Raw genomic sequence first — 21,558 nt, forward strand, 5'->3', positions numbered from 1 at the left:
GGGTTTCCCTGAATTCTTGGTCGTTCACTGATACTCAGGTTAAAAAAAGTGCAAGACAATTTATCACTCCTATATATTCAAACTTCTGCAAGTCATTAATCCAAGACTATCAGGTCACTCTGAAAGTTATGTGTTCTGGCTGGGAACTATATGTTAGCAAGTGCTGCGAATAAATCTCACACATTGCAGCGATGCTGATAATTTAAACTGAAACAACTTATGTAGGGACTCAAATTGTATTTAATCCCAAAATTCTGAATAAATAGAGTTATTTCACAATGACTGCTTTCACAGCTGGACTATTTCAGTAGTTATCACTCAGTCTCTGTTTTCACACTTAATTTTTTACACCCTATAAAACGGTATGTTTTTATTTGAATTGTTTATTCAAAATGCATTCATTTTGTCAAGTCTTTGTTTCTGTACTCAGCTCTACATTTCATAGGTGGTTTAGCGCTATTTCTTCACAAACCTGTTTCAGCTCATGCTAGAAAACTCCTCCTCTGTCATGGAGAGGAGGAGAATGTGCAACAAAAACAACTACCTGCTGAAATCGTCTTTGACAGACAAATTACTGCAACTCTCAGGAGCACCCTCCTTTCCTCCTTGAAGAGATCGACACAGCTTCATCATGTCGGCCTGTTGTAGACATGTTCTGGGTTTGCTCTTATCCATCATTGGCTTTTTAGGGACGATCTTCATCTGCGCACTGCCGTTGTGGAAAGTCTCAGCCTTCGTTGGTTCAAGCATCACCACTTCTCAGATCCACTTTGTGGGTCTGTGGGTGACGTGTGTGATGAGGAGTACAGGCAAGATGCAGTGCAAATCCTACAATTCTATACAGGACTTACCTAAAGACCTGCAGGGTGCCAGAGTGCTCATCGTTTTTGCTATCATCGTCGAGTTCTGTGGGGTTCTGCTTAGCGTGGTTGGGAGCAAATGCATCAACTTTGTGCCAAACAAATGGCAAAAGACCAAAGTGGTTATAGCTTCCGGAGTCTTGTTTTTTATTGCCGGTATCTTGGTGGCCCTACCAGTCAGCTCATGTTGGATCAACCTCACCAATAGTATGAATTCCAACAGCCTTTTCCTGGACGACGTTCATAGAGTGGAGCCGGGAGACATACTCTACATCGGCTGGGCCACTGCAGGACTGCTGTGTCTGGGAGGAGGCCTTCTCTGCTGCTCCTTTTCCTCCAGGAATGAGACTGAATATGAGGTTGGATACTCCAGGGCTGAGTCTGTGGAAGCAAGATAAAGGTTTCACTTTCTCTTTGCCATTGAATTAGTCTGTTATTAAGTTAAGTAAAAAATTATGACTGCTTAACTGACTGTAAATTTTTTGGCTTCAAAACAAACTATAGGAACAAACACCCAGGATTTTGAATGTGTGAAGACATACTAGTAATGCACAAAACAAGTAATTGATTTAAATTTGTTTGAACTTACTTTTCCTTTTATTTGATATTGATCAATGTTTTTTTCTGTGTACAATTATATGCCAATATAATTTAAGACTGGCATTTATGAGTATATAACATCATTATGTTAGCAAGAATAATTACAATAATGTCAAACGATAAAGAAATTCTAACACTAAATCTGGTTTTGGGAGTGTTTGTGAAAGAATCTTTACAGGTTTTGTGGTAGATCCTTGCTGCCAAACAGGCTAAAAATGTATTTTTTATTTTATTTCGTTTGGTAGATTTTTGCATTAAAGAATGAGAGTGTAAGGAAAAACCCCATATTCCTAACAAATATTTATAAATATTTGTTAAAGAACGTCACATACTAAGTTAAAGTTATTATCAGCTCACAGACTTGTCTCAGTTTTTTCAAGACACCAGTTGTGTTAAGCAGACAAAACAAAGGTGAGTTATTTTGATCAAAGTTATGTCAAAATGCATTTTCATGGATCAACCTTATCATTAAAAATGAACGCGAAGCTTATGTTTGATGAAACAAGACAGCGCAAGTAAATATGAGTACATTTATAATATGTGACAGTTTATATTTCAGCTTTACAAAAGAATCCGATTAAAACAGATTGGCAGATTGTTACATGTTAGCCTATTTACATAAATATCGCTCAGATAATATATAACAATGGGGTTTTTTAACAATTTTAACTCGCAACATTTTCAGCTAATTTAGTAGCTTTGTGACTTAGTACAGAGTTGGGTAGTTACTTGGGTAGTTACTTTTAGTCATCACTGTCATTTTTATACTGTATATATAAATTTACTATTTAACAGAGTCCCTCCTGTTTACATTTAAGGTAAGCTAAGCTAATGTAGCCTACCTTGGAGACCCCTACTGGATGTGTGCCTTGTATGCCTCCACCAGTATTTGAACCCCGATTGTTCATAATTACCATTTTGCATGTCTGCATTTTTCTGATTTTGTGATATCGACCTTTGTATTCACGTGTGAAACTCAACTGTCCGTATCACAGGTGCTTTGAAACAAGCTGGTTGGGTGAGATTTCTTTACAAACCTGTTTCTTCTCATGCTAGAAAACTCCTCCTCTGTCACCTCCTTTAGCACTCTCTAATCAGTAGGAAAGAAAACCAGAGTCGACTTCTCCTCTGTGTGGACAATAAAAACTAATACCTGCTGAAATTTTCTCTTCCAAAACTCTCTTACTAACTTTTCTCCTTGAAGAGATCAACAGAGCTTCATCATGGCAGTTAGCTGCAGACAGATTCTGGGTTTGGTCTCAGCCATCATTGGTGTTCTCGGGACAATAGTTATCTGTTTCCTCCCATTGTGGAAAGTCTCAGACTTCATTAGTGCTGACATTGCCACTACTTATGTGATCTTTGAGGGTTTGTGGGTGAACTGCATTCTGCTGACTAAACATGAGATGGAGTGCAAAGAGTATGATTCTACGCTCACCTTACCTCAAGACCTGCAGGATGCCAGAGTGCTCATCGTTTTTGCTATCATCATCCAGTTCTTTGGGATTGTGCTTGGTGTAGTTGGGGCCAAGTGCACCAACTTTATACCAGACGCAAGGCGAAAGACCAAAGCGGATATAGCTTCTGGAGTGTTGTTTCTCATTGCAGCTAGCTTGGTGGCCCTGCCTGTCCACTGGACCACACGCACCATTGTTAATGATATGTTCAACCCTGACCTGCCCAGCGATCAAAGGAGGGATCTGGGAGCTTCACTCTTCATCGGCTTGGTGTCCGCAGGACTGCTACACCTGGGAGGAGCCCTTCTCTGCTGCTCCTATTTCTGCAGGATTGAGACAGAATGTGACGTTAAATCTGCACATACTTACACTAAACAACAACGTTCATCTAGACAGCGTTCTACTAGAAACAAGAAAAAGGTTTCATGATGGTTTCACTCTCTGTTTGACTGAGTCCACTGTTAACATCAGGTAATAAAGTCTGAAATATGAGTAAAAATTTGTAGGAATCTTTGCATTTTGTCTGCATTCAAAACATATGGTAGGAATATGTGCAGCATTCTGAATGCTTGTGAGCACAGAGTCAAAAAAAGTTGTTTTTTTAGTTTCTTTTTTTTTAATGTTTACAGGGTAAATAACAGAGCCAGTACAAACACCATACCCTCTGACATGCATGGGTTTTTACAGGATATGGGAACTGAGTTGAGCAAGTTTATGTTCTAATAGATTTTACTGAATTTCTTCCGTCTTATATCCCCTTACTTATTCCTCAGTGATAGATTTTCAGGGCGTAAGTTATAGTTGGACAGTGGTTTTTTTTTTTCAGCATTAGCAGTGTTACATGCTCCAGCTTGCTACTTTAGCAGCTAATGCTAACTGGAGCAGAAGGACTAATGCTATGTTCTTCCAGCTTTTTACCCAAATTAGCAGATAATTCTACCCATACTACTAACTATTATGCTTTGTGTCACGCTGGAATTTTTGGGACACAGATTCTACATTCAGAGCCAAATCCACAACAAATATATTTTGCAGCACAGATTTTTCTGTTCCTGTTGTCAAGCATACAATGCATGTTGAACTGCTGTTCACTGCCAGAGAGAAGCCACTCCTCTTCCTGGAATGAAGGGAAACCTGCTGCCTCCTCTCTAACACAGTGACTTATCTCTGTCCACATTTTTGTCAGACAGCTCTGAACAAGGTAGAACAAAGAAAAAGTGATGAGTGCTATTCGTTGCAGATCTAAACACAGGAAACACAGGCTTAAGCTGATCAAAGCTCAGATTTGATCTACTGTAAGGAAATGAAAATGTCTAAATGAGGGTTCAGCTGGACCAGAAGAAGTTGTGCTTTTTAATCTGTCTGGATTTACTCAAGTATCCAACAACTCTTATCTGTGGGCACAACTACTGCATAAGCTGTATCAAGAACTACTGGGAAGAGGAGGAGATTAAGAAGAGTTTCCAGCTGTTATCAGTGCAGAAAGGGTTTCATACCAAAGCTAGTTCTGCAAACACCTAATTAGCTGAAGAAGACTAGCACTCTAAACTGCTCCTCATCCACAACACTATATTGGACTTAAAGATGTGGCCTGTGGTGTGTGCACTGGGAGAGCCCTGAAAGTCTCCAATTCCTGTCTGCAGTGTGTGGCCTCTTACTGTGAGAGCCACCTCCAGGTTCGGTATGAAATTAGGACTTTTCAGAACCAGCGATCAGCAGTATATCAGTTAACCTCTGTGGTATGGAGGAACACAGAGGCCACGACACAGTGTCAGCTGTAGCAGAAAGGACTGAGAGGCAGAGAGAGCTCAGGCCAACATGACTCAACATCCAACAGTGAAACCAGGACACACAGCAAGATATAGAAATGCTTCAGCAGCATGTGAAGGCCATCAGTGTCTATATTGATAAAGCAGTGAGGGAAGCCTAGACAATCTTCAGCCGGCTGGTCCAACTCGTGTAGAAGAAAAACTTCAGAAGAAGCCACAGCAGGATATTACTGAGTTTAACTTACAATTTTATCGTAAACATTTTTTAGTTGAATAAATAAAATACTCCAGGAATACACTTTGTTAGTCAAACCCAGAGTATAATTAACTTTGGTTATCCTTTTCCAAATACCACTGAAGGCAACATTATCCAGATAGTGAAGAGTTCAGAGTTTGTTGCTGAAGAAATACCTTGTTTGCAATTGCATTTGACAGCAAGACATTTTGGTCAGTGTGTGAAGAAACTTGTTGAGAGGAGAAATCTCAACATTTAATATTGCACTCAACAATTCAGTGGCCATAGGTGATCTTTGTTGACAGTGTTGCCTGATGGTATTTTTCACTAGAAAGTCCACAATAACTAAAATTTCTAATAGTTTCTGCAGCTGAAAGTAGCAGTTTAAACAATTTAAATCTTAATTTCAGGGAGTTTTTTCCCCCAATCTACTTACTTTCTAAAAATTCTTGTGAGAAAAGGTTATTATAGAAAGAACAACAGGAACAAATGCCAAAAGTTATAGCAACCCCAAAAAATCCATACAAAATTCAGAATAATAAAGATGAATTGAGTAACAGTTGCATTCACACAATAATAATAGAACAAAAAATATTGCTGAACAGACATTTGTCAGAAAAAAACACACCTTTGTTCAAGTCGGGTGTTTTGGACTTGGAGAGGGGATTTAACCGCATCACTTGGGGTTGTTTTGTAGTATCAGGCATCATGTCTGTTGTTACAAACTCACCATTAGTGCATTTGCAGTGATTCACATTACCAGCAAAGTCAAATTCAAACGTGGTGGATATTGGATTCTGTTCATAGTTTTCGAACTGAACTTCTACGTACATACAGTGGAGTGAAAAAGTGTTTCAAATCATTAAACAACTTAAAATATTAGACAAAGAAAACACAAGTGAAATAGCTTGGATCTTGGAAAGAAGCGGCACAACATAGAAGAACCACCTACATGGGATAAGACTCAGAAGCTTGGCTTCCAGGTTAAGCTGGGCAGACACTGTGCGATTTTTTTCAGTCGCGCGATTCAGCTCCTGCTCGAACTGCACGATTGACTCGCAGTGGTTAGAAGTTCGTAGGTCACGATGCAGGTCTCACACTATACAGCCCGATGCTCTGATGCGACCTGAGTGCTCACACTGTGCGTCCATAAAAATGAAGGTTATAACAGAAATTCTGTCGCTCGCTCTCCCTCTCTGTCTTTCACTCACACAGTAAGTGAAAGACAGAACTCATGGAACTCAGTCACACACCACCACCATCAACTTTGCTAAATTTCTAATGAAAAACACTGATCAGGCTGCTGTGATTGAGCAGCAATGTCTATCCAACTATTTTCACAGTTGTTGTGGTCGTGATAATTTTGTGAGGCCACATTGAAAAGGCTCAGATGAGCTTTCCAAAGTTCTACAAGTGCCTCCATTGCTTGTGTCCAGATCACACGCTGCACTGCCGTGCTGCTCCGTCTTTTTCACCGACATTTATATGTTTGCGCGTGCGCAGTGTGAGAAGCTGCGGTGACACCCTCACGACGGTCGGGAGGATCTCCCGACCAAGCGATTGATGATCGGGAGCTGGTCGTGAGGTGTTAATCGCTTCTCGTTACACCACGTATACTACACGATGCACGACGCACGAAGAAGGCCAAAATCGGGCCGATCACCAAAACGGTCGCACGACTGAAAAATTGGCTCAGAAAGGGCCAAAAATCGCACAGTGTAAGCCCAATTGAACAGAAGACATTTAAATACAGCTGCTGATGAGTTCTACAACAACAAGAAACAGTTTGTTAAAAACACTTGCAGTGATTTATCAGTAACATGCATTTACTCAAGAATTGCTGATAAGTGGATGACTGGAATATATAGTTTATAATTTCAACTGTGTACTGTATAAAATAGAAGTATATATGCCAGATGTGGTGTGATGCTTGTGTGATTTTTAACAGGAACCTACTAAATTTTACAGTACTCATGCTGCTTTACCAAACATTTGATGACTAGGTGTGCGGTTCCTACTGTAAATTGATTCACTCTTAAGATTCAGAAATCTAAGTGGCGGACAGAAATGTGTGCACTCGCTTATTAACGTAAATCAATAGTTTCTAAATGCACGCTCGATCATCCAGGTAAGTTGGTTCTGTACCTGAGGCCTTGGAAACTGCCAAGCAAAGACTCACAGCCTTGGCCAGCCACTCGAAGAGGTACACCACAGAGATTGAAGGCACGAGAAGAAACTAGCTGTTCTCTACAGAACGAGCCAAGGTGTACTCTCAGTGGCCAGGGAACAATATGAGAACAGCACCACCAAGGCTAGAGATGGAGCAATACTGGAAGAGCATATGGGAGAAGGATGCAACCCATAACGGCAATGCTCAGTGGCTAGTGGATCTGAGGGCAGACCACAGCAACCTCCCTGAACAGGGACCAGTAACCATCACAGTGGCAGACATCCAAGACAGGGTCTCCAGTATGAAGAGTTGGACAGCACCAGGCCCTGTAATGTTCATGCCTACTGGCTGAAGAAGCTGACTGCACTCCGTGAGCGCCTGGCAGTAAAAATGAACCATCTGACATCCAGAAATCCTACCAGTGGCTGGACAAAGCTGGACTGAAAAACAGCACAGAGGCATTAATCATGGCAGCACAGGAACAAGCTCTGAGCACAAGACCCATAGAGGCTGCGGTCTATCACACCAGGTGAGACCCCAGGTCACAGAGATGTGCAATCTGGTTGACGACCTTGATGATGAAACTTTTAAGATCAAATTGCTCGACAAGTCTGATCCACCAGAAAGTCAGCCTGGCAGTCTTGATGACGCTTACGTGCTGCAGAGTGAATCTCTGGCAGGTCGTTCTGGTGGGTATGAGGAGCTTTCACAGCAGACTAACACAGTCGAATCAGAGACCGACAATGTAGCAGAAAAGAAACCAAATCTGTGTGGAAATATTTATTTAAAACAGATGCAAAATTGTTTGTCTTCAGAATTTAAAGACTCAATCAAAAGCAGCAAAAAAACAAGCTCATGATCTTAATTTTGCCCAGAATCTTTTGCGTCTGGAGTTTGGGAGCAATGCTCAGTCGTGCCGAGAAGTAAAAACAATGAGGAAAATCATGGAACTCAGTCATTCTGTTTGTCAAGTAAGAATAAATGGAAAACCACAAGGAAGTGGTTTCCTCATGTTCAGCAGATTTGTCCTCACAAATGCCCATGCCCATAATGAGCGGGTTACTGTCACTTTCTCTTATGAAAGTCTGGAGCAGAACGATGGCCTGATAGATGTGGAAGAGGTTTCTGGTTATGATTACTCACCTGATGTGTCAGGGACTGACTGGGCTTTGTTAAAGCTCAGTGATGTCCAGATATTGCCTGGTGGTCTCCTAACACACTGTGGATTCATTCATCACAGTGGTGGAATTAGCATTGTTGGACATCCAGATGGTGGAACGAAAAAGATCGAATCTTGTTTGGTTGTTTGATCTGTGAACCGGAATCGGGTTGTGGAAAGGCATTACAGTAACAATAATGAGCCTGTCCAGTTCGTTACTCGCAGGTTCTTTGAAAAAGTGGCAGTTGATCTTAAACAGCGCAAACACCTTCTGACTTATGAGTCTTGTTTGTATTTTGGGTCGTCTGGCTCTCCTGTCTTTAATGAGGACGGCGATGTTGTTGCAATGCATTCAGGAGGGTATGCCTACCCTGGTGTGATGGGTCAAAACCAGAGTGTCATAGAGTTTGGGTATCCCTTTTCTGACATCATTGAGCACATCATTATAAAAATGGTGGAGAGAGAAAAGTTTGATGTGTTGAAAGAATACCTCAGTTGCAAATGCACTCGACAGCAAGACTTTTTGGTTGGTGTGAAAAAGCTCATTGAGAGCAGAAATCTCACAAGGTTTAAAAATGTAGTGAACAGTTCAGTGGCTGTAGATGACGAGAGTTTGAAGGCTTTCTTTGAATTCTTCTCTCGGAGAGAGCAGCCAGAGCCCATGGATATTAACTGAGTGCACAGAAGGTTAACTGCAGACAGAAGATAAAGTGAGAACAGTTCGAGCAGTAAAAGCAGTCGTTATTTTTAATAAGTCAGGACACTTGTTCAAAAAAACTAATACTTTTTTTTCAATTTACTCTTTCACATAAGGTTTTGTTAAACAACTGATGCATCATGTACTATAAATAATATTATTATTAATAATAATGCATGTATGCTGGTTCTGTGCTTTTGAAATGCAAGTAATAACGACTTTACAATGTTGTGTCTGGTTAAATTTGAAGAAACTAAGAGAATGTGCTCCGATTTTTAAAGAGCTCAAATAATATGGATGTGATAAATGTCATGTTGAGGTTTCTCATTTTGATGTGACATTTACACAGTACAGTCTCAAATAAGTCTGGTTTACATTTATACCCTTTGTACTGTTTTATATCTGTATTTTTTTCTCTGTTTTGTGCATGCTTTATTTCAAATTTAGAATCAACTGTGGCTGAATATATATGGAGTGTTGATCAAAGGCTTCAAAATATCAGAATCAGAATCAGAATCAGAATACTTTATTGATCCCTGGGGGAAATTATTTTTTGTTCATACCGTATCAATATTTTCAATATGACCAGTTTATATCAAATAAATATGGTTTGCTGTTTAGTTGCTTTTTATGTTGTTGTTTTTTAATCATACGAGAGCCTGAATCAGGGTCACTTTCAGATTTATTTTCAGTAAATATCTGCCCCACACACAATGAACAGAATACTGACCAGATCTAAAGATGCAGGTTTATTTTGCTGTGTAGGGTTTGATTTTTTTTTTTTTTTTTTAACTAATTGTAGAGTTTCCCTGCCAGACCCTAGCCTTGGTTGTCAAAAAGGTGTCTCCATGACTGTGAGAAAATTTGCTACAACTGCAAAGTAAATAGAATTGTGCACACATAAATTTCTGTCTCAGTGTGGCTATAAATTGGTGATCCCTTAAGAAAGGCTTTGTTCAATAAAGCTCAGAAAGCAGTTTGGTTTCAACACTCAATTTATTTTTGATTTACAATATACATGAGTTAGGAAATCAACATGTAAAAGCTTTTCTTCTAAAGCATATGCAATTTAATTTGCTTTATGATGCTAGATAAAGGATAGCTAAAATCGATAAGACTAAGAGGCTGACCCTTAGCATCACAGTAAAAGTATCCTCCTGAATGCATTGCAACAAGACTACCTTCCTCATTAAACACAGGAGAACCAGAAGAGCCCTGATAAAAATTAGAGTTGTATGTCAGTCTGCCATTGAGTCCTGGAATTTCTTTTACCACACGATTAAAGTAATCATCATTGGAACCTGGATTTTTCCTCCAATTCTCCTCCACAACCTGTCTGCGGTTCTCAGGACCAACAACTGAACAAAAATCTACTTGTTTTACTTCCGCATTAGAATGTCCAATAATGAAGATGTTAGAACATTCAGTGTCAGAAACTGACTTAATGTGTGGTAAAAGACCATTGGGCAATGGCAAACTGTCATTGACCTTTAACAAAGCCCAGTCACTCTTATTACCGAAATTGTTGCAAAAGTCATAGCAATGAACACCTACTACATTTATAAGATCACATTCTGACTCTTGAATTTCATGTGAAAAAGTAACAGCGACATCATTTGTAAGCTGTCTAGTTTTAAAATTATAGTAAGGTTCAATAACATGAAAGTTTGTAAGGATAAAATTTTTAAACAGAAGAAAACCACTTCCAAATTTGTCCCTTGTTCTTACTTGACAAACAGATTTACTGAGCTCCAACAATTTATTGTTATGTATGCCATATTCCCATACATGAGGAGATATGAGCAATTTACAATTTAAAAAACTGCCCAAAATATGTAAAGGGTGTTTAATGTCAGTATTTAAAAAGACTTGAATATTTGTTACAAGTACAAGATTTTTCTCAAAACCATTTGACACAATATAATGAATCTGCAGTATGTAATCGGAACAAATAAATCATTAATTTCCAATTACTAACACTACCAGTGTACACAGTGTACTGTGTTTGTTAATCTCAAAAGAACATTCAATATGATTACTTTTACTGCACAAAAATCAGTGCAACTATTCTCAATAGATAAAAAAAACAAATATATAAGAAAAGGTCAAAGTAATCGTTCATTTCTAATTACATTCACTGAATTTCAAAAGGTTAAAACAATAAGTTAAAGAATGCAGAACCTCCATTTTGTAGCCAAACTATTTGTAAGCCAAGATGGTGTTATAAACACGGATGGTTATTCTAAAACATTTTGCCATTGTTGATGGTTTGTGTACATTTACACATTTATTTCTCCTTCTTTTGTTTTTTCTCAGGAACAAAAGTTACACCTGCCTACGCATACCCGAAACTAATCAACTCCCGAGTACGTTTCAAGAGTTATTTTGGAGATAATTCGGCAATAAAATGTTTCATGTACTACACTGTTTCAAACACTACATTTAGAGGCCTTGTTTCTATAATCAGTAATCACTTTTTTGTGACAGTACAAATTGAAATGAATTTGATTGATTGAATAATATTCGTGGTGGTAAATAGCCTTCGGATGTAACCGATCAATTTTCAAATGTGTTCTATGATGACAGCTGGGATAGGCTCCAGCGCCCCCCGCGACCCTGAAAAGGATAAGCGGAAGCGAATGGATGGATGGATGGTGTTCTATGATCTACATTTTAGCAGTCTAAAGGAGAGTAACAGTTGGTAACCTGTTACATCCAAACCCCTTGACTCCGCAACCAGCCGCAACACACGCTGTCTGGGTATGACCCGTGATCTCACGCAGTCTGGGCTGATGTAACTTAAAATTTGGGCTTTCTGCGGCCTAACGTATCGCAAATAAAAGTTTTCTTTCATCAAATAATCAATATCACGTCTACATTTTTTATGTAATTTAAAATAACAAGCGAAATTGTGGCGCTTAGAGGCATTTTTTGTCTGGTTTAAACTAAACATACGTTAAACTAAACATACGTGTTAATCATTTAATCGTAGTTCAGTTTCATTTCAGTTTCATTTAATCCATAAATTAGTTAGTTAACTAAAGTTGGACCTATAGCCGCCACAACCTCTGGGTACTTATCTCACAGCTTAAAAATGCGCAGGTGTTCCTATCATCTTAGCATAACGTCATTGTTCTTCACCTTAAGGTAAGTCCCATCTGTCTTTAACTTTACCGGAAGCTTCAGCTTCTATGAAACTTCTATTAACTTCACGAAGGACGAAGGACGAAGGAGAAAGGACAGTGGAGCGCTTTAGTTGCAAACAGAGAGTAACGTCAAGGTAAGTCGGACCTATAGTTAACTCATTTATGGATTAAATGAAACTGAAATGAAACTGAACTACAATTAAAGGATTAACACGTATGTTTAGTTTAACGTATGTTTAGTTTAAACCAGACAAAAAATGCCTCTAAGCGCCACAATTTCGCTTGTTATTTTAAATTACATAAAAAATGTAGACGTGATATTGATTATTTGATGAAAGAAAACTTTTATTTGCGATACGTTAGGCCGCAGAAAGCCCAAATTTTAAGTTACATCAGCCCAGACTGCGTGAGATCACGGGTCATACCCAGACAGCGTGTGTTGCGGAGTCAAGGGGTTTGGATGTAACAGGTTACCAACTGTTACTCTCCTTTAGACTGCTAAAATGTAGATCATAGAACACCATCCATCCATCCATTCGCTTCCGCTTATCCTTTTCAGGGTCGCGGGGGGCGCTGGAGCCTATCCCAGCTGTCATCATAGAACACAGATTTGAAAATTGATCGGTTACATCCGAAGGCTATTTACCACCACGAATATTATTCAATCAATCAAATTCATTTCAATTTGTACTGTCACAAAAAAGTGATTACTGATTATAGAAACAAGGCCACTAAATGTAGTGTTTGAAACAGTGTAGTACATGAAACATTTTATTGCCGAATTATCTCCAAAATAACTCTTGAAACGTACTCGGGAGTTGATTAGTTTCGGGTATGCGTAGGCAGGTGTAACTTTTGTTCCTGAGAAAAAACAAAAGAAGGAGAAATAAATGTGTAAATGTACACAAACCATCAACAATGGCAAAATGTTTTAGAATAACCATCCGTGTTTATAACACCATCTTGGCTTACAAATAGTTTGGCTACAAAATGGAGGTTCTGCATTCTTTAACTTATTGTTTTAACCTTTTGAAATTCAGTGAATGTAATTAGAAATGAACGATTACTTTGACCTTTTCTTATATATTTGTTTTTTTATCTACTGAGAATAGTTGCACTGATTTTTGTGCAGTAAAAGTAATCATATTGAATGTTCTTTTGAGATTAACAAACACAGTACACTGTGTACATTGGTAGTGTTAGTAACTGGAAATTAATGATTCATTTGTTCACCTTTCTCCTTCAGGTGAAATCAGAATCAGAATCAGAATCAGAATACTTTATTGATCCCTGGGGGAAATTATTATGGCATTCATAACTGGCATCCCAGCCACTGGACTTGAGGTATTGATTTCCTCCTGTAATAAAATAGTAGGATATTAATGATTAATAAGTCATTTATATACATTTACCACATTATGCTAGTTTCTGAACTAGTTGTGCATTAATTTTACAGACCGGAAAGGAGCCACCGCGACAAGGTGTGGGGGGTTCGGTGCCATCGGTAGTCCTTGAAATGCATGAAGGTGAAGAGAGTCTACATATTCCTAATGGCCGTGGAGAGCTCTCAAATCATGGTAGGAAGAGTGAAATATTAAGCAGTTTATTTTCCACTTAATTTTACTTTTCTGGGAAAAACAAGCTTTGTAGAAAACACAGTTATTCTGAGACCTGCATTAGATATAGATGAACCAAAATCATGTTTTTTTTTTTATGATTTTTGTGCAGTAAAAGTAATCATATTGAATGTTCTTTTGAGATTAACAAACACAGTACACTGGGTACACTGGTAGTGTTAGTAATTGGAAATTAATGATTCATTTGCTCACCTTTCTCCTTCAGGTGAAATGGCATTCATAACTGGCATCCCAGCCGCTGGACTTGAGGTACTGATTTCCTCCTGTAATAAAATAGTAGGATATTAATGATTAATAAGTCATTTATATACATTTACCACATTATGCTAGTTTCTGAACTAGTTGTGCATTAATTTTACAGACCGGAAAGGAGCCACCGCGACAAGGTGTGGGGGGTTCGGTGCCATCGGTAGTCCTTGAAATGCATGAAGGTGAAGAGAGTCTACATATTCCTAATGGCCGTGGAGAGCTCTCAAATCATGGTAGGAAGAGTGAAATATTAAGCAGTTTATTTTCCACTTAATTTTACTTTTCTGGGAAAAACAAGCTTTGTAGAAAACACAGTTATTCTGAGACCTGCATTAGATATAGATGAACCAAAATCATGGTTTTTTTTTTATGATTTTTGTGCAGTAAAAGTAATCATATTGAATGTTCTTTTGAGATTAACAAACACAGTACACTGTGTACACTGGTAGTGTTAGTAATTGGAAATTAATGATTCATTTGCTCACCTTTCTCCTTCAGGTGAAATGGCATTCATAACTGGCATCCCAGCCGCTGGACTTGAGGTACTGATTTCCTCCTGTAATAAAATAGTAGGATATTAATGATTAATAAGTCATTTATATACATTTACCACATTATGCTAGTTTCTGAACTAGTTGTGCATTAATTTTACAGACCGGAAAGGAGCCACCGCGACAAGGTGTGGGGGGTTCGGTGCCATCGGTAGTCCTTGAAATGCATGAAGGTGAAGAGAGTCTACATATTCCTAATGGCCGTGGAGAGCTCTCAAATCATGGTAGGAAGAGTGAAATATTAAGCAGTTTATTTTCCACTTAATTTTACTTTTCTGGGAAAAACAAGCTTTGTAGAAAACACAGTTATTCTGAGACCTGCATTAGATATAGATGAACCAAAATCATGGTTTTTTTTTTTATGATTTTTGTGCAGTAAAAGTAATCATATTGAATGTTCTTTTGAGATTAACAAACACAGTACACTGGGTACACTGGTAGTGTTAGTAATTGGAAATTAATGATTTATTTGTTCACCTGGTTCCGCAGCTGTCTCGTGTGGTCCTGCAGTTACTACACCACCGTTTGGTCCAGCTTGGCCTGTACCACCTAATTGCTGTGGAGAGTTCTCAAATCCTAACTCTACTAAAGAGTCCTGTATCACATACTCCCGCTATGACTATCATTTGCGTCTAGGGCAGCTCTGCAATCAAAGCAAGATAATGGTTAACAGACATTGCATCTTAACTCCAGAGTACTGTCTCACAGGCAAGTCACAGAAACTGTTTATTTGTTATGATTACATACTGCAGATTCATTACACTGTGTCAAATTGTTTTGAGAAATATGGCATACATAATAAATTGTTGGAGCTCAGTAAATCTGTTTGTCAAGTAAGAACAAGGGACAAATTTGGAAGTGGTTTTCTTCTGTTTAAAAATTTTATCCTTACAAACTTTCATGTTATTGAACCTTACTATGATTTTAAAACTAGACAGCTTACAAATGATGTCGCTGTTACTTTTTCACATGAAAGTCAAGAGTCTGAGTGTGATCTTATAAATGTAGTAGGTGTTCATTGCTATGACTTTTGTAGCAATTTCGGTAATAAGAGTGACTGGGTTTTGTTAGAGATCAATGACAATATGCCATTGCCCAATATATATAATATATGGCCATATGAAATACATACCAATACATTCTTGCTTCTCAGTAAATCTGTTTGTCTAGTGAGAATAGGTGGGAAACCATGTGGAAGTGGTTTTCTCCTGTATGATAATTTTGTCCTTACAAACGCTCATGTTATTAAATCTGCTTATAATTTTAAGACTAATCAGCTTGCTAATAACATCACTGTTACTTTTTCATATGAAATTCAAGAATCTATGTGTGATTGTGTAGCTGTAGAAGACGTTGTTTGCTATGGTTTTGATAATAAGAGTGACTGGGCTTTGTTAAAGGTCAATGACAGTTTGCCATTGCCCAATGGTCTTTTACCACACGTTAAGTCAGTTTCTGACACTGAATGTTCTAACATCTTCATTATTGGACATCCTAATGTGGAAGTAAAACAAGTAGATGTTTGTTCAGTTGTTTGTCCTGAGAACCGCAGACAGGCTGTGGAGGAGAATTGGGGGAAAAATCCAGGTTCCAATGATGATTACGTTAATCGTGTGCTAAAAGAAATTCCAGAACTCAATGACATACTGGCATACAAATCTAAATTTCGTCAGGGCTCTTCTGGTTCTCCTGTGTTTAACGAGAAAGGTAATCTTGTTGCAATGCATTCAAAAGGATACCTTTACCGTGATGCTAAGGGTCAGCCTCAGAGCCTCATGGATTTCGGTTATCTTTTGTCTAGCATCATAAAGCAAATTCAATCGCATATGGTTTAGAAGAAAAGCTTTTACATGTTGATTTCCTAACTCATGTATATTGTAAATCAAAAATAAATTGAGTGTTGAAACCAAACTGCTTTCTGAGCTTTATTGAACAAAGCCTTTCTTAAGGGATCACCAATTTATAGCCACACTGAGACAGAAATTTATGTGTGCACAATTCTATTTACTTTGCAGTTGTAGCAAATTTTCTCACAGTCATTGAGATACCTTTTTGACAACCAAGGCTCAAAGGTGAATCATGACCTTGTATCCAGCTTATTGACAGTTTTGGGCCTTTTCTGTACTCCTTGTACAAGAAATCTGCTGTCAGAAACCAATAAGTACATAATGGTTTTACAGTTCAAGCAAACAATGAAGAAACTCATGGAACTCAGTAACTATGTCAAGTGAGAATAAACGGGAAACCACAAGGACCTGGATGTACTGACTGGGCTTTGTTAAAGCTCAGTGCTGATCAGACATTGCCTGATGGTCTCTTAACACACAGTGGATTCGTTTGCCACAGTGGTGGAATTTGCATTATCGAATATCCGGATGACAGTCTGTTTGACTGTTTCACAGGCAACCATGGTCAAGTTGTGGAGAGGTGCAGGAGAGGTAATCAAGACTGTGTTCATCTTATTACTAACTGTTTAACAACGCAAACACTTTCTAACTTATAAGTCTTGTTTACATTGTGGCAACTCCAGCTTTCCTGTCTTTAAAGAGTATGGCAATGCTGTTGCAATGCATACAGGAGGCTATTTATACAATGAAACAAGGGGTCGAAACCAAAGTGTTATAGAGTTTGGGCATCCTTTTTCTGATATAATTGAACGCATCATTATTCAGAGGTTTGAGAGGGAAAAGTTTGGTCTCTTGAAGGAATACTCGCCTGCAAATGCACTCAACAGCAAGACTTTTTGGTTGGTGTGAAAAAGCTCATTGAGAGCAGAAATCTCATAAGGTTTAAAAATGTAGTGAACAGTTCAGTGGCTGTAGATGACGAGAGTTTGAAGGCTTTCTTTGAATTCTTCTCTCGGAGAGAGCAGCCAGAGCCCATGGATATTAACTGAGTGCACAGAAGGTTAACTGCAGACAGAAGATAAAGTGAGAACAGTTCGAGCAGTAAAAGCAGTCGTTATTTTTAATAAGTCAGGACACTTGTTCAAAAAAACTAATACTTTTTTTTTTCAATTTACTCTTTCACATAAGGTTTTGTTAAACAACTGATGCATCATGTACTATAAATAATATTAATAATAATAATGCATGTATGATGGTTCTGTGCTTTTGAAATGCAAGTAATAACGACTTTCCAATGTTGTGTCCGGTTAAATTTGAAGAATCTAAGAGAATCTGCTCCGATGTTAAAGAGCTCAAATAATATGGATGTGATAAATGTCATGTTGAGGTTTCTCATTTTGATGTGACATTTACACAGTACAGTCTCAAATAAGTCTGGTTTACATTTATACCCTTTGTACTGTTTTATATCTGTATTTTTTTTCTCTGTTTTGTGCATGCTTTATTTCAAGTTTAGAAATTTTGAATCAACTATGGCTGAATATATATGGAGTGTTGATCAAAGGCTTCAAAATATCATACCTTATCAATATTTTCAATATGACCAGTTTATATCAAATAAATATGGTTTGCTGTTTAGTTGCTTTTTATGCTGTTGTTTTTTAATCATATGAGAGCCTGAATCAGGGTCACTTTCAGATTTATTTTCAGTAAATATCTGCGCTACACACAATGAACAGAATACTGACCAGATCTAAAGATGCAGGTTTATTTTGCTGTACAGGGTTTGATTTATTTATTTATTTATTTTTTAACTAATTGTAGGGTTTCCCTGAATTCTTGGTCGTTCACTGATACTCAGGTTAAAAAAAGTGCAAGACAATTTATCACTCCTATATATTCAAACTTCTGCAAGTCATTAATCCAAGACTATCAGGTCACTCTGAAAGTTATGTGTTCTGGCTGGGAACTATATGTTAGCAAGTGCTGCGAATAAATCTCACACATTGCAGCGATGCTGATAATTTAAACTGAAACAACTTATGTAGGGACTCAAATTGTATTTAATCCCAAAATTCTGAATAAATAGAGTTATTTCACAATGACTGCTTTCACAGCTGGACTATTTCAGTAGTTATCACTCAGTCTCTGTTTTCACACTTAATTTTTTACACCCTATAAAACGGTATGTTTTTATTTGAATTGTTTATTCAAAATGCATTCATTTTGTCAAGTCTTTGTTTCTGTACTCAGCTCTACATTTCATGGGTGGTTTAGTGATATTTCTTCACAAACCTGTTTCAGCTCATGCTAGAAAACTCCTCCTCTGTCATGGAGAGGAGGAGAATGTGCAACAAAAACAACTACCTGCTGAAATCGTCTTTGACAGACAAATTACTGCAACTCTCAGGAGCACCCTCCTTTCCTCCTTGAAGAGATCGACACAGCTTCATCATGTCGGCCTGTTGTAGACATGTTCTGGGTTTGCTCTTATCCATCATTGGCTTTTTAGGGACGATCTTCATCTGCGCACTGCCGTTGTGGAAAGTCTCAGCCTTCGTTGGTTCAAGCATCACCACTTCTCAGATCCACTTTGTGGGTCTGTGGGTGACGTGTGTGATGAGGAGTACAGGCAAGATGCAGTGCAAATCCTACAATTCTATACAGGACTTACCTCAAGATCTGCAGGGTGCCAGAGTGCTCATCGTTTTTGCTATCATCATCGAGTTCTGTGGGGTTCTGCTTAGCGTGGTTGGGAGCAAATGCATCAACTTTGTGCCAAACAAATGGCAAAAGACCAAAGTGGTTATAGCTTCCGGAGTCTTGTTTTTTATTGCCGGTATCTTGGTGGCCCTACCAGTCAGCTCATGTTGGATCAACCTCACCAATAGTATGAATTCCAACAGCCTTTTCCTGGACAACTTTGAAATAGTGGAGCCAGGAGCCGTGCTCTACATCGGCTGGGCCACTGCAGGACTGCTGTGTCTGGGAGGAGGCCTTCTCTGCTGCTCCTTTTCCTCCAGGAATGAGACTGAATATGAGGTTGGATACTCCAGGGCTGAGTCTGTGAAAGCAAGATAAAGGTTTCACTTTCTCTTTGCCATTGAATTAGTCTGTTATTAAGTTAAGTAAAAAATTATGACTGCTTAACTGACTGTAAATTTTTTGGCTTCAAAACAAACTGTAGGAACAAACACCCAGGATTTTGAATGTGTGAAGGCATACTAGTAATGCACAAAACAAGTAATTGATTTAAATTTGTTTGAACTTACTTTTCCTTTTATTTGATATTGATCAATGTTTTTTTCTGTGTACAATTATATGCCAATATAATTTAAGACTGGCATTTATGAGTATATAACATCATTATGTTAGCAAGAATAATTACAATAATGTCAAACGATAAAGAAATTCTAACACTAAATCTGGTTTTGGGAGTGTTTGTGAAAGAATCTTTACAGGTTTTGTGGTAGATCCTTGCTGCCAAACAGGCTAAAAATGTATTTTTTATTTTATTTCGTTTGGTAGATTTTTGCATTAAAGAATGAGAGTGTAAGGAAAAACCCCATATTCCTAACAAATATTTACACAACATTTGTTAAAGAACGTCACATACTAAGTTAAAGTTATTATCAGCTCACAGACTTGTCTTAGTTTTTTCAAGACACCAGTTGTGTTAAGCAGACAAAACAAAGGTGAGTTATTTTGATCAAAGTTATGTCAAAATGCATTTTCATGGATCAACCTTATCATTAAAAATGAACGCGAAGCTTATGTTTGATGAAACAAGACAGCGCAAGTAAATATGAGTACATTTATAATATGTGACAGTTTATATTTCAGCTTTACAAAAGAATCCGATTAAAACAGATTGGCAGATTGTTACATGTTAGCCTATTAACATAAATATCGCTCAGATAATATATAACAATGGGGTTTTTTAACAATTTTAACTCGCAACATTTTCAGCTAATTTAGTAGCTTTGTGACTTAGTACAGAGTTGGGTAGTTACTTGGGTAGTTACTTTTAGTCATCACTGTCATTTTTATATATATAAATTCACTATTTAACAGAGTCCCTCCTGTTTACATTTAAGGTAAGCTAAGCTAATGTAGCCTACCTTGGAGACCCCTACTGGATGTGTGCCTTGTATGCCTCCACCAGTATTTGAACCCCGAGTGTTCATAATTACCATTTTGCATGTCTGCATTTTTCTGATTTTGTGATATCGACCTTTGTATTCACGTGTGAAACTCAACTGTCCGTATCACAGGTGCTTTGAAACAAGCTGGTTGGGTGAGATTTCTTTACAAACCTGTTTCTTCTCATGCTAGAAAACTCCTCCTCTGTCACCTCCTTTAGCACTCTCTAATCAGTAGGAAAGAAAACCAGAGTCGACTTCTCCTCTGTGTGGACAATAAAAACTAATACCTGCTGAAATTTTCTCTTCCAAAACTCTCTTACTAACTTTTCTCTTTGAAGAGATCAACAGAGCTTCATCATGGCAGTTAGCTGCAGACAGATTCTGGGTTTGGTCTCAGCCATTATTGGTGTTCTAGGGACAATAGTTATCTGTTTCCTCCCATTGTGGAAAGTCTCAGACTTCATTAGTGCTGACATTGCCACTACTTATGTGATCTTTGAGGGTTTGTGGGTGAACTGCATTCTGCTGACTAAACATGAGATGGAGTGCAAAGAGTATGATTCTACGCTCACCTTACCTCAAGACCTGCAGGATGCCAGAGTGCTCATCGTTTTTGCTATCATCATCCAGTTCTTTGGGATTGTGCTTGGTGTAGTTGGGGCCAAGTGCACCAACTTTATACCAGACGCAAGGCGAAAGACCAAAGCGGATATAGCTTCTGGAGTGTTGTTTCTCATTGCAGCTAGCTTGGTGGCCCTGCCTGTCCACTGGACCACACGCACCATTGTTAATGATATGTTCAACCCTGACCTGCCCAGCGATCAAAGGAGGGATCTGGGAGCTTCACTCTTCATCGGCTTGGTGTCCGCAGGACTGCTATACCTGGGAGGAGCCCTTCTCTGCTGCTCCTATTTCTGCAGGATTGAGACAGAATGTGACTTTAAATCTGCACATACTAACACTAAACAACAACGTTCATCTAGACAGCATTCTACTAGAAACAAGAAAAAGGTTTCATGATGGTTTCACTCTCTGT

At 38.3% G+C, this 21,558-nt stretch overlaps 4 protein-coding genes and 1 pseudogene across 4 annotated transcripts; all 5 read left to right on the forward strand.

The window, feature by feature from the left end:
* The first annotated feature begins 631 nt into the window (after nucleotides 1-631).
* On the forward strand, nucleotides 632-1,258 carry LOC146624409 (claudin-4-like). Its single transcript, XM_085363896.1, has one exon. It carries the CDS (start codon nucleotides 632-634, stop codon nucleotides 1,256-1,258), a length of 627 nt encoding a protein of 208 aa, XP_085220022.1.
* Nucleotides 1,259-2,683: 1,425 nt separating this feature from the next.
* On the forward strand, nucleotides 2,684-3,346 carry LOC146624410 (claudin-4-like). Its single transcript, XM_085363897.1, has one exon. It carries the CDS (start codon nucleotides 2,684-2,686, stop codon nucleotides 3,344-3,346), a length of 663 nt encoding a protein of 220 aa, XP_085220023.1.
* A 1,438-nt stretch (nucleotides 3,347-4,784) lies between these two features.
* LOC146624411 (serine protease FAM111A-like) lies at nucleotides 4,785-8,926 on the forward strand (annotated as a pseudogene).
* A 9,905-nt stretch (nucleotides 8,927-18,831) lies between these two features.
* On the forward strand, nucleotides 18,832-19,458 carry LOC146624412 (claudin-4-like). Its single transcript, XM_085363898.1, has one exon. The coding sequence runs from the start codon at nucleotides 18,832-18,834 to the stop codon at nucleotides 19,456-19,458; it is 627 nt and encodes a 208-aa protein (XP_085220024.1).
* Nucleotides 19,459-20,879: 1,421 nt separating this feature from the next.
* LOC146624413 (claudin-4-like) lies at nucleotides 20,880-21,542 on the forward strand. Its single transcript, XM_085363899.1, has one exon. The coding sequence runs from the start codon at nucleotides 20,880-20,882 to the stop codon at nucleotides 21,540-21,542; it is 663 nt and encodes a 220-aa protein (XP_085220025.1).
* Nucleotides 21,543-21,558: the final 16 nt, after the last annotated feature.

The sequence above is a fragment of the Diplotaxodon limnothrissa genome, linkage group LG10, assembly GCF_057381915.1.
Source record: "Diplotaxodon limnothrissa isolate DT_005_m linkage group LG10, D_limnothrissa_male_GT1.1, whole genome shotgun sequence".
NCBI classification, from domain to species: Eukaryota; Metazoa; Chordata; class Actinopteri; order Cichliformes; family Cichlidae; genus Diplotaxodon; species Diplotaxodon limnothrissa.

Coding starts and splice junctions, on each gene's coding strand:
- LOC146624412 (XM_085363898.1), top strand. CDS start 18,832: ATGTCGGCCTGTTGTAGACATGTTCTGGGTTTGCTCTTATCCATCATT.
- LOC146624410 (XM_085363897.1), top strand. CDS start 2,684: ATGGCAGTTAGCTGCAGACAGATTCTGGGTTTGGTCTCAGCCATCATT.
- LOC146624409 (XM_085363896.1), top strand. CDS start 632: ATGTCGGCCTGTTGTAGACATGTTCTGGGTTTGCTCTTATCCATCATT.
- LOC146624413 (XM_085363899.1), top strand. CDS start 20,880: ATGGCAGTTAGCTGCAGACAGATTCTGGGTTTGGTCTCAGCCATTATT.